The sequence below is a fragment of the Bemisia tabaci genome, chromosome 2, assembly GCF_918797505.1.
Source record: "Bemisia tabaci chromosome 2, PGI_BMITA_v3".
Taxonomy (NCBI): domain Eukaryota; kingdom Metazoa; phylum Arthropoda; class Insecta; order Hemiptera; family Aleyrodidae; genus Bemisia; species Bemisia tabaci.
The window spans coordinates 23,304,292-23,321,385 of NC_092794.1; the positions used below are offsets into that span (position 1 = coordinate 23,304,292).

Sequence of the window (17,094 nt, forward strand, 5' to 3'; positions counted from 1 at the left end):
CGACAAAACGTTACACATGGCGCGGTCGTCCAATAGGCGGGCGGGGAGTAGAACTGCCCAATAGCTATCTTCACCATCATAGAGAAAAAAAAGGAGGTGTTTGCATCTTGAGGATTTGTACCCACCTACGTCATCAATGTAAACAAGACGCTCGTTGAGGGTTATGTTGACGCTGTAAAAACGGACCATAATGTCCGATTTTTTTACTTAAATCAACTCTTTATTTAATTTCAAGCACTTTTTATAGAATGACTTTTTCCCTTAAATTACACCATTTCCAAGAAAATCGACAGGATAAAAACGTCGCTGTACCCAATGACGTCATCAAAGCTATAGATACTCTATGAAAAATTCCAAGATGCCCGAAATGCAAACACCTCCTTTTTTTTCTCTATGCTTCACCATAACCTCAATAACATGAGATCCCACGGGAGTTTCTACAATTAACTATTATTTAGCGTTGAAACTTTTTTTCATAAACTCAATTGAAGAATGGAAGGTTCCATATCTCGACACAGAATTTCAAATAGTTTGTTCTAAAACATCAAGCATATGCGGGTAGTTATGCACAAAACATACCTCGCAATGTGCATTTGTCAAAGGCCTAAAAATATGAACTTTCGATCAGTGTGATCTCGAAACGCAGGAATTCGATGGATTTTATTATTTCTCACTGATCTTCGAGCTTTAAACAAAGAAGCTCTCTACCATAACATGACCACTATTCTTGATAATTTGCGAAAGCGGCATTTGAGAAGGCAGGGTATTATTGAATTCCCGTTTTTCAAGCCTGTTTGCACCACGGAATAACACGAAAACCATAACAAGTGCATTTTAATAATCCGCGAGCAGTCAAAAATGCTCCGCTGCTTCGATCAACCACCCCTCGCGCCCGGCCCATATTCCCGCTTCGAGTCTCGCGTTGCCAGATCACTATGGATCCTTCTTTTAATTTTCGTTGTGAAACTCAGCAAAAGCCGCTACAGAGTGACTTTCACGCAGTGCTCCAATGGGCCTGTTGCAAACTTTTGCTAGAGCAAAACTAAGAGTTGTTTCTTATAGATAATGCCTCAAAAATCACGATGAGCGCATCGGCAAACTCTGAAATGCACTCATAACTTCACAATCTGCGTAAGAAATTTGCGGTTTTTTGAGCTTCCCGCTTCAAAAACGATACTACGGCACAGGTGAACATTTTGTAAGAGGAGTCGTTCCATCGTCGGCAATAATCATCATAGCCGACGCCAATCCGCCAAAACACGTTTGATGGGACGAGATAACACCTGAACTGGATTAGACCAGATAACAATCGGTGTGTTAACGTTCATATTTTCCACGCCCGAATTGATTGACCTTGAACTCTCCTTGAATTACGCGCGGAACTGCGTGCAAGCGTCGGCCATGATGAATATCGCCGACGATGGAGCGACTCCTCTAACAAAATGTTCACCTACGCCGTAGTATCGTTTTTGAAGCGGGAAGCTTAAAAAAACGCAAATTTCTTACGCAGATTGTGAAGTTATGAGTGCATTTTAGACTTTGCCGATGCGCTCATCGTGATTTTTGAGGCATTATCTACAAGAAACAACTCTTATTTTTGCTCTAGCAAAAGTTTGCAACAGGCCCATTTCTAACAGCCTTTTACAGCCGATAGCGATGAGGATATAGCCAACGGCTATAAAAGGCTATATCGATGACGGAAAAGGCTGTTACAGGAGTGATGCCTGGTGCCTTTGGTACGGCTGGGTGGGGGTCACCCTGTATATTTTGAACTTGAGAACCCTCAAATTTCCGGGACTTCTTTTTTTGGAAATTATGATGCTATCTCACAACCCAAGATCTGCCGTAAGTCCCACGATTCGCCTCACGTTTAGGATGGCAAGATAGGGAATTTTGCACAGCACAGGTTGCATATCGATTCCATTGAAGGAGCCTCATTTTGCGTCTACTTAAGGAGGTGACTTCCCTACCAAATCCGACAATGGCGCGGCGCGCACCCATCCCGGCGAGCGCATAGTCTGGCCGTCCGCTAATCCGCAACAATCCACGGCCGAGTCAACCCTAGTAAAAGGGTCGCTGTTCGTTTGCGGCTGAGCCTCGCAGGGTTCGTGGTCTTTCGCGATCCGGGGCTCATCGAGGGATGCGCGTGGTCTCTCTTGACGAACGCCGGCTCTGTTCCTACTCCATGGCTATTCCACACAATTTCGCTGTGCAGCTAGCCAGAGCGCCGAGGCTCAACGGTTGGCGCACACTGTGGCAGTTCAACTCAAGACCTGGCTCAAACTAACATAGGCAAAGATTAAGTTGGAAGGACTAAGGATTAAGGATTATTCGTTTGGATTAAGAAAGAAAAAAAATTTTGGTGTCACCAAAACACGGTATCACACGTTAAGTCACGTTAAACACGTCAAAACAAGTTATAGACTTTTTGAAACTCCCAATTTTTTCCGGATCTTTTGCATTATCCGAAACTTTCTTGGGACTTTTGAAAAAATCTTAAAAAATCCCGGAACTTTCGACGGTCATGGATTGGGAGAAATGGAGATGTTGCATGTGTGAGGAATTTGCGATTTGACTACTGGTTTTGATGTAAAAGTTCGGGAGAAACACGATGGTGCGACTGAATTTCTCTGAAATTAACTCTTAAGCTCAAAAGAGCTCTCAAGGTGAGGCCAAAATGGAGAGGATATCCCACGCTATCCTGAGAGTCCCCATCTACATCAAGACAAACTCTCTATTCAAAGATAGGAAGCAAATACATTGACAGGGCTGCCACTTCATTTGGGGACTCCACAACTGAAAACACGGAAACTCTGCTAATGTATTTGTTCCTTATCTTTGCATGGAGAGTTTGTCTTAATGTAAAGGTGGACTCTCAGGATAGCGTGGGATATCCCCTCCATTTTGGCCTCAACTTGAGAGCTTTTTTTGAGCTTGGGAGTTGATTTTCGAGAAAACCAGTGGCACCATCGTGCTTCTCGCAAACTTTTACACAAGAATCAGTAGTCAAATCGCAAATTCCTCACACATGCAATATCTCCATCGGAACAAAAAAGTTCCGAATCCCGGAACTTTTGCACTGGGAGCACCGCTTTTACCTTTGTTGAATTCGTTGCTTAGATCGTTAGTGCGAGGTCTCTAAAAATATTGTCTCCGGTTTGAAATGAACTTTTTAGTTTAGGTTTTGAGGTCGAGTAACCGGGTGTGCGTCGAGACTCGGCTTAAAATGGCGGACGCACGAAAATACATCGGAGCGCGACCGGACGAAAAAGCTTAGGGCTGCGGATCGCGCAGGGCCATTTCCGAGGGCCCGCTATGTTAACCCCCCCCCCCCCACCAATCGTGAGTAGGGATGGAGGAGGGTTCAGCCAAGTTCCAAAATTTGGCAATGCAGTTGTCGGTATGTCGGTATCGGAGCCAGTGGCTGGCGGATTCTTAAAATGTTGCGTCGTGAAACTCAACTGTGGCTTTTCGAGTTGACAGGAGTGCTCTTTATATGGACCGCGCTTAGCAGAAAGGAACCAAGCCACATCAGCTATTGCAAAATTTATGCGGGCAATTTAATTTTATGCAAGAGAACGTTTGTGCGGATTTGTTTGAAAATTTTAAGGAATTTGTTTCGTACTATGTAGAAAATTCACTGTTTTGAGAGGAAATGGAAATACGCCTTTGCGTTAGAGGGACAGAAAGATTAAAGTTCCCAATCATGGCCGGATTTACCTACCTGTCCAGGACACAGGTAGTCTGGCAACAGCGTTTACCTTCGGAGTCGCTTGTTACATAACGAACCAGTTTTCACACCAGTTCAGTTACATAAGCGACTGGTTTGTTGTATAACAAACCAGTTCCTGGGCTCCCATATAAATACAGCCGCGGAACGGCTGTTAGTTCAGTATGCGCTCTGCACCACTCACCTCCTGGGTACGCCTGTTTAAGGTTACCTTCCTTTGACTGGCTCGCCTGTTTAAGGTAGCACGAAGTCATTCCTCTCATACTATCCCGGGTACGCCTGTTTAAGGTTACCTTCCTCGGACTGGCTCGCCTGTTTAAGGTAGCACGAAGTCATTCCTCTCATACTATCCCGGGTACGCCTGTTTAAGGTTACCTTCCTCGGACTGGCTCGCCTGTTTAAGGTAGCACGAAGTCATTCCTCTCATACTATCCCGGGCACGCCTGTTTAAGGTTACCTTCCTCGGACTGGCTCGCCTGTTTAAGGTAGCACGAAGTCATTCCTCTCATACTATCCCGGGTACGCCTGTTTAAGGTTACCTTCCTCGGACTGGCTCGCCTGTTTAAGGTAGCACGAAGTCATTCCCGGGTACGCCTGTTTAAGGTTACCTTCCTTTGACTGGCTCGCCTGTTTAAGGTAGCACGAAGTCATTCCTCTCATACTATCCCGGGTACGCCTGTTTAAGGTTACCTTCCTTTGACTGGCTCGCCTGTTTAAGGTAGCACGAAGTCATTCCTCTCATACTATCCCGGGTACGCCTGTTTAAGGTTACCTTCCTCGGACTGGCTCGCCTGTTTAAGGTAGCACGAAGTCATTCCTCTCATACTATCCCGGGTACGCCTGTTTAAGGTTACCTTCCTCGGACTGGCTCGCCTGTTTAAGGTAGCACGAAGTCATTCCTCTCATACTATCCCGGGTACGCCTGTTTAAGGTTACCTTCCTCGGACTGGCTCGCCTGTTTAAGGTAGCACGAAGTCATTCCTCTCATACTATCCCGGGTACGCCTGTTTAAGGTTACCTTCCTCGGACTGGCTCGCCTGTTTAAGGTAGCACGAAGTCATTCCCGGGTACGCCTGTTTAAGGTTACCTTCCTTTGACTGGCTCGCCTGTTTAAGGTAGCACGAAGTCATTCCCGGGTACGCCTGTTTAAGGTTACCTTCCTTTGACTGGCTCGCCTGTTTAAGGTAGCACAAAGTTATTCATACCCTTCCTCATTTCTGCACGGGGCAACTGCCGCAATAATTTAAACAAGATTAGGTTCTGTTAAATTAAGGAATATTTCAGTTGAAAGTACATATTATTTTGTTTTCTCGTACCATTCATTTTCGGAGGTTCTCAATGATGACAATTTCGCGAGGCCGTGCGCCAACTTCGAAGCTCTGAGAGAACCTCCCCTCCCCATTTCCGGGAAGATAGTCCGGCAATCACATTGTCTCTCAACGGCACCTTGCCGTATCACTCATGGTCCTTCGAGCCGGAGCTATCTATCAATTCCCACAAAGGCAAAATTGATAACGTGAATTCAACGCTAGGAAATACAGAACTTGCCAGGATTTTCTTTGGAACGCAATTCCAAAGGAACAAAACATGGCCGGTGACGTGCCTCCGGAAGGAGAGACCGGTGGTAAAAGCACATCGGACGTTGATGTAAAAAGGGCCTTTGAAAGGCTACAGACCCTCGCACAAGAGCGTCAGCAGATTTTTGCCGGCACACAAAAAATCTACGACCGATTGACTGAGGAATTGAAGCCCAACAACGTGGGCCATTTTCAATATGATATGGACAGAATTGTCAAGCTACAGGACAATATGGACAGCTTACACAGAGAAATCATTCAGTTGAATCCTAGGGTCCCCGAAAAATACCGAGTAGCCATTGAAAAGACGGAAAATGCTTTCGAAGCAATTGTACATGCAGCACAGGTTTTATATCTGTCTACCCGAGAAAAGGCTAACAGCGGACCCAATGCTAAACCTAATCCAAGTGGCGCCCAAAGCACCGTTAAGCCCCACATTAAACTACCAAAACTGGAGCTTCCAAAATTTTCAGGAAAGATAACCGAATGGTCCGCGTTTCATAGTTTATTCGACGTCAGCATTCATCAGGCCGCTACGTTGTCAGACATCGAGAAGTTCCAATTTTTGATATCGAAGCTTGACGGTGAAGCTAGGCAGTTGGTAGGCACTTTGGAGCTGACTGGAGAAAATTACAACGCCGCATATGAGGCCCTCTGCACCCGTTACAACAATCGAAGACGGCACGTCCATCACCACCTAAGCAGCCTCCTTGACCTTCCAGATATACAGCACGATTCAGCATTGCCAAGCCTATTATGCAACATTCAAGAACACATAAACGCTCTGACCGCTCTGGGGCATAACAAGGACTCCTACATTTTACTCCTAACCACGGTACTATTGAGGAAATTACCATTCAGGTTACGAAGACGTTTGGAAGACGCAAGAGATGATGCAACTACGTATCCAACATTTGAGGAACTTGAGCGGTTCTTACAGGCGGAATGTTCCCAGCTGGACAATTATAATACCGCTACAAAAGATCAGAAGACTGAACCTAAGTTTCACCGGGCCAAGCCCGAAACCTCACGACACTTCATGGCAACGGAAGGCAAAGGAAAGGATGAAGGCCCCAAATGTCCCCTTTGCCCACAAACCCATCCGATCTACGTATGTAAGGATTTCAAGAAACTCCCGATCGAAAATCGTGCGGAGAAAATCAACCAATGGAGAAGGTGCACTAATTGTCTAAGCGACTCGCACTCCACTGCAAGGGGGTGCCCCAGCAAAAGATGTTGCAAAATTTGCCAACAATCTCATCACACCTTGCTGCACAAACCTCAGCCAAGTTTTATGTCCACGCAAGAGCCAAGCATAAATTTAGCATCACCAAACCGCCAAGACACTAGCAAAGGTAGTGCCACTCTTCTCGGTACCGCTATAGTAGGTGTAAAGCTCCCTAACGGTACAATAGTGCCGGTTCGAACTGTTATCAATTCCGCGGCAATGTCCACCTTTATCACCGCTAAGTGCGTAAAGAGACTCGGTTTAAAATACAAAGCATATCAGTCCCAAGTATTGGGGCTTGGAGACAAGGAATTGACGTTTTTTGGAGATGCTAGCCTGACTCTTATCCCGATCAACAAGCGGGGACCCGAGTTGAAAACCCAGGTGGAAATTTTGTTGAGTATCACGGAAAAACTACCGACTCAACCCATCGGGGCCGACGTCATGCAACGTTGGAGACACTTGCAGCTTGCGGATCCCAACTATCAAGATCCCTCAGAAATAGAACTTCTGATCGGAGCAGAGCTTTTTCCGTATATTTACACCGGAAATAAAATCTTGACAGACACTCAAGGCTGCGCCTTAGAGAGCATTTTCGGCTGGGTCATCACGGGTAAGATATCAATTCCCGCAACGGAGCCGCAGAAAAAAAGGACGTTAATCTCAACCGAAGGTGCCGCCCTAAATCAAATGCTAACCAAGTTCTGGGAGGTGGAAGAACCAGAGGCTCGAGTTGCTAGAAACCCGGAGGACGAGCGGTGCGAGGAGCTCTTCGTAAAACTTCATTACAGACTGCCGTCAGGTAGATTCGTGGTACCTCTGCCTTTGAAAACCGAAAATCCAGTGCTGGAAAACTCCTTTTGGCTGGCTAAACACCGATTGGAATCGGTAGAGCGCAAATTAAGACGAGATAAGGCGCTGAAATCAGCATACGTCGATTTTATGAACGAATACGAAAATTTAGGTCACATGGAGCTCTCAAAGACAACAGCCCATGCCGCGTACTATTTGCCCCATCACGGGGTCATCACCACCAAACTCCGTGTGGTTTTCGACGCGTCAATGAAAACTAGCAGCGGAATTTCACTGAACGACGTCTTGCATACAGGGCCAAAGCTGCAGGCGGACATAGTCCAAACATTGCTCAAATTCCGTACCTACAAGGTTGCCATGGCCGCCGATATCTGCAAAATGTTCCGACAAATTTTAATTAGACCGGAAGACCGGAAATACCAGCATATATTATGGAGACAAGACGAATCCGAACCCATCCGCGAGTACGAGTTGTGCACAGTGACCTATGGAATGGCAGCATCTCCCTTCCTCACCAATCGGGTGCTGAAACAGCTGGCAAAAGAGGAATGGGCAGAATTCCCGGAAGCATGCAAATCCTTATCAGAAGATATCTACATCGACGACTGGCTGTTTGGTCACGTGTCAATACCGAGGGCAATACAACTCAGAGACGCAGCGATTGAACTATTAAAGAAGGCCGGGTGTGAGCTGGCCAAGTGGGCGAGTAACAGCCCTGAGGCTCTTGAAGGGATCGAAGACTGCAACATGGCAACCCCTTTAGAGTTTGGTCAAGACAACGCAAATTCTTTGGGAGTCCTCGGCGTGAGATGGACGCCCCAATCAGACACATTTTCATATAAGCCAATGGAGTTCAGCCGAGTATGCACAAAAAGGGCGATTTTATCCAATATTGCCCGGATTTATGACCCAATGGGCTGGGTCACACCATGCGTTCTAGCAGCAAAAATCATCATTCAATTCATGTTTAATACACCGGATTAAGTATCTGAATCAATGCCTTTTTCCGTTAGCTAATTTTTTCCCGTTTTTCATAAATAGCATCTTATTTACTTTAAGTCTTGAAGTGTTTCTAATTTTTCTTAGCAGAAAAATTGGTGGGGGGTATGTCCAGGACACAGGTAGTCTGGCAACAGCGTTTACCTTCGGAGTCGCTTGTTACATAACGAACCAGTTTTCACACCAGTTCAGTTACATAAGCGACTGGTTTGTTGTATAACAAACCAGTTCCTGGGCTCCCATATAAATACAGCCGCGGAACGGCTGTTAGTTCAGTATGCGCTCTGCACCACTCACCTCCTGGGTACGCCTGTTTAAGGTTACCTTCCTTTGACTGGCTCGCCTGTTTAAGGTAGCACGAAGTCATTCCTCTCATACTATCCCGGGTACGCCTGTTTAAGGTTACCTTCCTCGGACTGGCTCGCCTGTTTAAGGTAGCACGAAGTCATTCCTCTCATACTATCCCGGGTACGCCTGTTTAAGGTTACCTTCCTCGGACTGGCTCGCCTGTTTAAGGTAGCACGAAGTCATTCCTCTCATACTATCCCGGGCACGCCTGTTTAAGGTTACCTTCCTCGGACTGGCTCGCCTGTTTAAGGTAGCACGAAGTCATTCCTCTCATACTATCCCGGGTACGCCTGTTTAAGGTTACCTTCCTCGGACTGGCTCGCCTGTTTAAGGTAGCACGAAGTCATTCCCGGGTACGCCTGTTTAAGGTTACCTTCCTTTGACTGGCTCGCCTGTTTAAGGTAGCACGAAGTCATTCCTCTCATACTATCCCGGGTACGCCTGTTTAAGGTTACCTTCCTCGGACTGGCTCGCCTGTTTAAGGTAGCACGAAGTCATTCCTCTCATACTATCCCGGGTACGCCTGTTTAAGGTTACCTTCCTCGGACTGGCTCGCCTGTTTAAGGTAGCACGAAGTCATTCCTCTCATACTATCCCGGGTACGCCTGTTTAAGGTTACCTTCCTCGGACTGGCTCGCCTGTTTAAGGTAGCACGAAGTCATTCCTCTCATACTATCCCGGGTACGCCTGTTTAAGGTTACCTTCCTCGGACTGGCTCGCCTGTTTAAGGTAGCACGAAGTCATTCCTCTCATACTATCCCGGGTACGCCTGTTTAAGGTTACCTTCCTCGGACTGGCTCGCCTGTTTAAGGTAGCACGAAGTCATTCCCGGGTACGCCTGTTTAAGGTTACCTTCCTTTGACTGGCTCGCCTGTTTAAGGTAGCACGAAGTCATTCCCGGGTACGCCTGTTTAAGGTTACCTTCCTTTGACTGGCTCGCCTGTTTAAGGTAGCACAAAGTTATTCATACCCTTCCTCATTTCTGCACGGGGCAACTGCCGCAATAATTTAAACAAGATTAGGTTCTGTTAAATTAAGGAATATTTCAGTTGAAAGTACATATTATTTTGTTTTCTCGTACCATTCATTTTCGGAGGTTCTCAATGATGACAATTTCGCGAGGCCGTGCGCCAACTTCGAAGCTCTGAGAGAACCTCCCCTCCCCATTTCCGGGAAGATAGTCCGGCAATCACATTGTCTCTCAACGGCACCTTGCCGTATCACTCACTACCTGCCGCCCATGGGCCGCTTGTATTTTGCCGCCCTCTTCTCATTCATTTTGAAACATCAATTAAAACCATCAAGTGAACGTGCCGGAAGGAGAAGGGTGCATGAGACGCGTTCACTCGTGTTGGACACATTTTTTTGCGTAAGCCCTGTCTACACTACTAGCAAAAGTTCAGTTCCGTAAACCTATCTCTGTGGGGACAAAACCTTTCATTTGTAAGAAATAAACTAAAAAATTAAGAAAGAACAAACATAAATGTGGCTTAATAATTTTAACTTCCGCTGCCGTGCCGCGCTGACCACACTGTGTTTGGCGCAATGCGTGAAGTATTAATGTAGTCTTGTAGGCACTGTGCGTTTCACGCCGCGCCGACCGCTGTTGACCGTGCTGTGTTTGACGCAATGCGTGAAGTATTCATGCAGTCTCGTAGGTGGTAATATGTGTTACATGCCAACCGCCACGCCGCGCCGAGGGCTTCTCCTTTTCATCTCAAGTCCTCGTCATCATTTCTCTTTGCGCCGCGCCGCTCCAGGCCAAATTACGTGTTTGGTTTTTCTCTTAACTCAACTAAGTAAAGGTGCGCAGTCTTTTGCATCACCGAAATACGACAAAATTAGAAATTGATGAACTCTCAGGAAATGAGAGATTTTGTCACCTTTTCTTGTTTGTAATTTTTTTCTGAATCCGATTTTTTTGTACCTGCATTTAAAAAAATTGCAAAATTTGCCGCCCCCTAATTTTGCCGCCATGGGCCGTGACCCATGTGGCCACCCCCTAAATCCGGCCCTGTTCCAAATTAAAATCGGAAATGGCTGATTTGCCTTGGTTCCTTCGTGCTAAACTTGGTCCAACTCAGGTTAATTCATCTTTCTGACGCAAAGGCGTATTTCTAGTTCCTCGTGAGCCCTAAAAAGCTTGGAGTTATGCTTGACCACAGAGCTCAATTCAAAAAGCGGTTTACGCCCTTAAGATAGAGGAGCGATTAATTGCGGCGAACCGCAAATTCGCTCAACCTGGCCTCAAAATTCAGTTAAAAATCGAGTCAATGTTGTTCTTGGCTCCTTCCTTGACTCGGAGCTTCATTTACGCAGCTACCCAAACCCACCTGTAAGTTTGTATTTCAGCGACGAAAATTTGAGGTTTCCAAATCGTCACCTTCCGGCCGAAGTATTACAAGCGCCATGTGACGTTTCAAAATTTCCGCAGCCATTTTATTTCTCCGCAGAGAAATTGCTCAACAAAGTTGTCCGATAATTTCACTGAATTTTCTTTGTACTGCCGATAAAACTCAGTGAAATTTCAAACAGGTTCAACCACCAATTCCTCTGTTAAAAAATTAAACGACGGCTTATTTGGACTCATACTTTAATGCTAGAAAGAACGCCGTATAAACCTTCATACGTTCCCATATTTCCTTTGACAAAATACCAATTGAGTGAGACAATTCCGAGTATTTTTTTCCCAAAATTTTGAGACAATTTTATTCGCAATTTAAACGAAAATGCCTGAGAATTCCGATGAAAATTGCACATAACTTTCCTCAAAAATTCATGTTCTATCCGAGAGGATTTGGCAACTGTCGAATGGTCATACCGTCACCATCCGGCCAAAGTATCACAAGCGCCATGCGACGTTTCAAAATTTCTGCACCCATTTTATGTTTATACAGACAAATGGGACGTATCTCTACCAAACGGAACTATGTGCATAATGACGTGAGCCTTATTCTGCATATATTCATATGGATCTCTGGGCTCATGTCTTACTACACATAGTTCCGTTTGGCAGAAATACGTCCAATTGTTCAACGAAGCTGTCCGAAAATTTCACTGAATTTTCTTCGTGCTGCCAATGAAGTTCAGTAAAATTCTCAAACTGATTCAACCACCAAATTCATCTTCACAAAAATAAAATGGCGGCGGAAATTTTGAAACGTCGCATGGCGCTTGTGATACTTTGGCCGGATGGTGTCGAGATGTTGATACGACGTTATCCCCGAGGACAGGAGGATAGGGGGAGGGGGGAGGGGGGCATGAAAGCGATGACGATTAGGTACGTTGAACGGTTCTATGATGTGGTGCGCGCCCTTTGGAGGGAATTTGCATATTTTCTAGAATTAAAATCGACGGCGAGCCTAAGCACACTTGAAATAATTTTCAGGTCGTCGGGAGCCCGCCCCCTCACCTCCCCCCCCCCTCCAGGGGCCTTAACGAGGGCTCCAGTGCTGGTGCCGTGCGCCGCCGCCGCCGCGCCAAGGCAGTTTCGGCACGCTCTACTTGAAATGCAAACCTAATCTCGCTTCCCGGCGATGCCACCCAGCTCGCAAATAGTGAACCAGGAAGGAGCCAAATTTTAAGGGCTTGCCTCAGAGATAAATTATCTGACATTGTATTCCTTGAATAGAAAAAGTAACTCTTATTAAACACTGGAAAAAAGTCTACTGGATGTAGAGTCTAGACTCCTAAAAAATTTAACACAAAAAAATGCTCTTGATGTTGTGATGAAACTGTACCAGAATTTCGGTGAATTTAGCGTAGAGAACAATAGAGTGATTAGGAAAAGGAATTCTTCCGATTGCGACGCACTGTGGATCGAGTCAATAGGAAAGGTCGGACAAAATTTGGAAACTTCAAACGCTTATAACTCCGTTTATACAAAATTTTAAGGTTCTAAAAGTGGTTCCATTGGTTTTTTCGTGAAATTTTCTCCTAGAAACACCCCTTGAAATTTAAAATGTGACGAAATAAACTTCAAAATTTGCAGTTTTAGTCAACAATTTCATGTTCGACCTCTCCAATTGACTCAATCCACTGCGCGACGTTGGTTATCACCCCTCGTTTTTTACTTAATTTCTTCAAGAAAACCAACTAGCATTTTCTCTTGAAATTTTCAACCGAAGGCTAGGGTTATTTTCAGTTTTACTTCCCGTATTAGCCAAACTGTTGTGTTGAAATTTCTCTCGGTGTCGCGGAAAAAATATGTTTCCTGCGCGAACTTTATGGTGTTCCATAGGAACCGAACCATGATACTTGTTTCGTGTACATACATTTGTTTTCCAATGTAGATTTTAGAGCATATTTTTCCTCAAAAACTTTAACACTTAATTAAAACACTCATGCTTTCACTTTGTTTTATCTGAATGTTTGGTTGAAAGCGTGAGTTTTTTAATTAATGTCAAAAGTAATAGCTTTTACGGTTCTTTAAATATCGACCTTAAGCGGAAAAGTTAGTATTTTTCCCTTTCCCGAAAATGTCCCAAAAACCTAGGGGACGTTAATCAAGAGACATTCCTCATCCACATTCTAGAATACCACTGATAAAACGTATATTCACCAAAGAAGTATATTCTGCCGCAGCCTAGAATCCCTCTGTGGAAAGTTGATAGTTTTGAAAACGCCTTCATGTGGCGTGATACCTCCCGCATTCCGGAGAGTCCGAATAGTTGTATCATTGCGCCTTAGGAATGCGATGGAATATTTATGCGACACTAGAATCCCTCTGTTGAAAGTTGGTAGTTTTGAAAACGCCTTCAATTGCGACGTGATACCTCCCGCATTCCGGAGAGTCCGAATAGTTGTATCATTGCGCCTTAGCAATGCGATGGAAGATTAATATTGAAGTAGCCTCCACGCTGGCCTTATCGGTTTTCCTTCGCCGCTATTGCAATTTTGCCCGCAGGAAAAATGCCATACGAGTTTTCGCGTGTTTCAAAATTATCTCGGATGAAATATTTAATTTTGAGGAATACATCGCATATTTTTCATCAAAATTGCCGAGTACACTAGCTTACGAATAAAATTGCCTGAAAAATTGGACCACGTTTAATAGAAAGGAACAAAGTTAGCTAAAAGAAGAAAGCTATTGCCAAATTCAACTATGCGATGTAATTTTTAAAAAGAGAACATTGGTGCGGATTCCTTTGGAAATTCAAGGATTTTGCTTCGTACCATGCAAAAAATCCACTAAAGTTTTCACAAAAATCCACACAACCGTTCTCACGCAACAAATTAAATTGCCCAATCAAATTTGGCAATAGCTGATGTTGCTTGGTTCTTTCCTGCTTACCGCGGTCCAATTTCCATAAAGCATCCACAAGTCCAGAAAATTCCTCCCTCATCAGACATTACGCAACGCCCGGGCATACATACGGCGTAATTCCTTAACATACGCTGGAGCATTTCCGAGAGTCACGCTTGTTCATTTTGGACGGAGATCATTTTCCAAATTCCAATCAACTCCATTCTCTCTAAATTTGAGGAATGGCGGAGGGTGAGGGCGGAAAGGGGGCCGTTTCGTATTCAAGGCTTGAAGCGCCGAATTCTGTAAACCCGTCGATGGAATCACCCCTCTGCGTCACTTCACGCCTCGGTGCTTGCTCGCGCCATTAGAGGCGGGGACAGGAGAACAGAGAATTTCCACCACCGACGGACACTCAAACCATCTTCGCAGATAGGAATACGTGCCCAACGCAATTATCATACTTCGTGCAATCGACTATCCAGCTGCATAACTACCGGCGGGCTGATTGCTGAAATCGGTAGACAAAGCGATAGACAAAGAAGGCATCGACGGTGTAAGTCGGAAATCACATAACTCGGTTTGCAACGTCGCAGACTTCCTGTCATACTTTATTTTTTAAATGGAAAATTACTCAACGGCAATCCTTCAAAACTGCCTTGATTTTTCTTCTCTGTCTTCGGCGAGTCACATGTGTCACACTTTGTCAAACACGCAACGTAAAGTTTCTTGAGTACAGACTTACGGAACAAAGGGTCTACCAAAAATGAAAGCGCAGAACCATGCATATATCGGCGGTTTTGCGTTTGTGTTAATGAACGCAGGACCGCATTATAGCACTGCCGATGTACTTGGACCTCTTCTTTTATTCTTCCTAGCGAATCTGAGCGACAGCTCATTGCATTGCCAGCATAATGCGAATAATTGAGAGTTTACGCCTCGCGCCTTAGCGCCTTCAATTTTGCAGATACAACAAGGACATCTATCAAGCTCGAATAGTTGTATCTCTGCCCCGCACGGTCATCAACGCGCAATCTTTCCTCCCTCGTTCTACTTCCATATTCTGCCGTGCTAAGGAAGAACGCCGTATGAACATTCGAGAGTTGCCAAATTTCCTCTCAGAAAATAGTTATTTTTGAAGGAAGTTATGAATATTTTTCCTTGAAATTTTCAGGAACTGTAGGGGATATTGCGAACAAAATTATCTGAAAAATTGGAGGAAAAATGTTTACAAATTTTCCAGAAAATTCGTGATTTACCGAAGGAAATTTGGCAACGCCTGAAGGTTCGTACGGCGTTTTTCCTTAGCACGGCAGAGCAGTCCTGCGTCACTATGGAAGGGTGTTCGGATGAGTGTATGGATGAGTGTATGGATGGAGATTCGAAAGGGTAAACGTTGGATCGCTCCCCAGCGGTTTTTCGGAAATGCAGAATCACCATGGTGCGGTCCTACTTTACCTCTCGGACCTTCACGTGAACACCCTTCCAGAGCTACCTGGTACCCGAAGAACCACTGACCTCACAGGCACTGCGCCCACATTGTGGTACAGGCAATGTCACAATGTCTCTAGAGTGCATACAGATCAGAGGGTCAATAGAGTACGGAAACGCGGAACTGCATTACAGCGGTAATGCGTCCGCTGACGCAATACCGCGAGTATACAGCTCTGTATTTCCGTTTTCTGTTGAACATTTGTTCCGGAACATTCAATGTTGAACATTCGGTTGTTAAGCACTCGCTGGTAATATAGTAGAAAAGTTGAGCTTTTAAGGTCAAATTCCACCGTCGTGGTTCGAGGAAAAGGAAGAATTTTGCAAAGTGTTCGCATCCTTCCCCTGAACTCACCGCTAACGACGACTACGTCTCCATTCCCGGAAGATGCGATGCCTTTTCATGGGTCCGATGACTAATATTTTACTCTCCTTTCCCCCAGTCCAAAATGGGGTAGGGTAGCGCTACACTACAGATTTAGGGGAACACACCGCACAGACACTCACGCGTGTCAATTTTTTTTTTTTTTGTGGATAAAATATAAATGATCTGGAGAAAATGTGAATTTCTTTTTATTCATTATTTTTCAAAAACATTTTCTCACAGTTCCATCTGCTGCATCGATTTCTGTTAGAAGAGAACAAATTCACAAAATCAAATGTCACAGAATCAGGCAAAAACTTTATTTCCTCGTAAGGTAAAATAATTACCTAATAATTTGCTGAAGGTACCGAACATTCCAAAAATTTCTGAAATTTTTTTTTTTGGTGGTAACATTTTTTATTATGTGTGCCCTTTGAGGCTAATTTGAAATTGGGGACTTACGTTATTTTTCGAGATGACGAAAGTAAACAGACATTTTTAAATGAAGAAAGTAGATGTAAATAAGAGAGTTCGTTACTGCTTAATCACTCAATTATGATATTTAAGAAGAACATGGAAGTAAAACCATAAGAGGAAGACAAAATTCAAAAGCAATGCTTTTTTTGTCAAAATAAGAAAATTACAATTTGGAAATTTAATATGAGGGAGTATGATGAAACTGATTTGTCATAGTATAGCATTTTGATTTTGTGATTATAGCGCATTGAGAAATAATGACATTTTTTTAAAAAAAAATTAGGTCATGATGGCGTAAATCACAGGCTTAACTTTGTTTTTTTTTTTTTTTTTTTTCTGACCTCTTGTAGTTTTTCGATGTTGGAATTAGGATGGCCTTCTCTTCCCCCATCTCATGGGCTTTCACTTCTAGAACCTCCCTCGTTTTCTCGAAAAAGGTTTAGGTGCCATTTGGAAGGCTAAAACTACCATTTGGACGTATTTCTATCAAACGGAACTAAGCGCCAATTTGAGTTCCTTTTGAGGAATTTAGAATCCCGGATAGCGCGTTCTGTCAAACGGACCTAAGCGCCATGGAAAAGCATTGCGAGTATAGGACGGAATAAGCCGGACGCCCGATTCCGCCGCCAATCCAAGCCCCTCTACCTTCCTCGCCCTATGGCGATTAGGTCCGTTTGATAGAAATACGTCCATTTAAAAAAAAAAAAATCGAATATTTCGGACTTACCCCAACCTTGAACCAAAAGCCAATTATCCCTAAAATAATGAAGAAAAAATCCATAAATTTGTCCAATATAAGAATTCAACCGGCGGTGGTTTGGC

At 44.4% G+C, this 17,094-nt stretch overlaps 2 protein-coding genes across 4 annotated transcripts in view; one reads left to right on the forward strand and one right to left on the reverse strand.

Moving 5' to 3' along the window:
* Positions 1 to 17,094, reverse strand: part of LOC109043697 (nephrin) — a 407,037-nt gene that overhangs the window by 135,186 nt on the left and 254,757 nt on the right. The gene's annotated exons all lie outside the window — the stretch shown is intronic.
* Positions 4,191 to 9,864, forward strand: LOC140224029 (uncharacterized). Its single transcript, XM_072296967.1, has 2 exons — positions 4,191 to 8,699; positions 9,028 to 9,864. Exon 1 carries the CDS (start codon positions 5,318 to 5,320, stop codon positions 8,330 to 8,332), a length of 3,015 nt encoding a protein of 1,004 aa, XP_072153068.1. The 5' UTR covers positions 4,191 to 5,317; the 3' UTR covers positions 8,333 to 8,699; positions 9,028 to 9,864.

Bases quoted from the DNA above. Each gene is read 5' to 3' on its own strand.
- LOC140224029 (XM_072296967.1), top strand. From the start codon at position 5,318: ATGGCCGGTGACGTGCCTCCGGAAGGAGAGACCGGTGGTAAAAGCACA.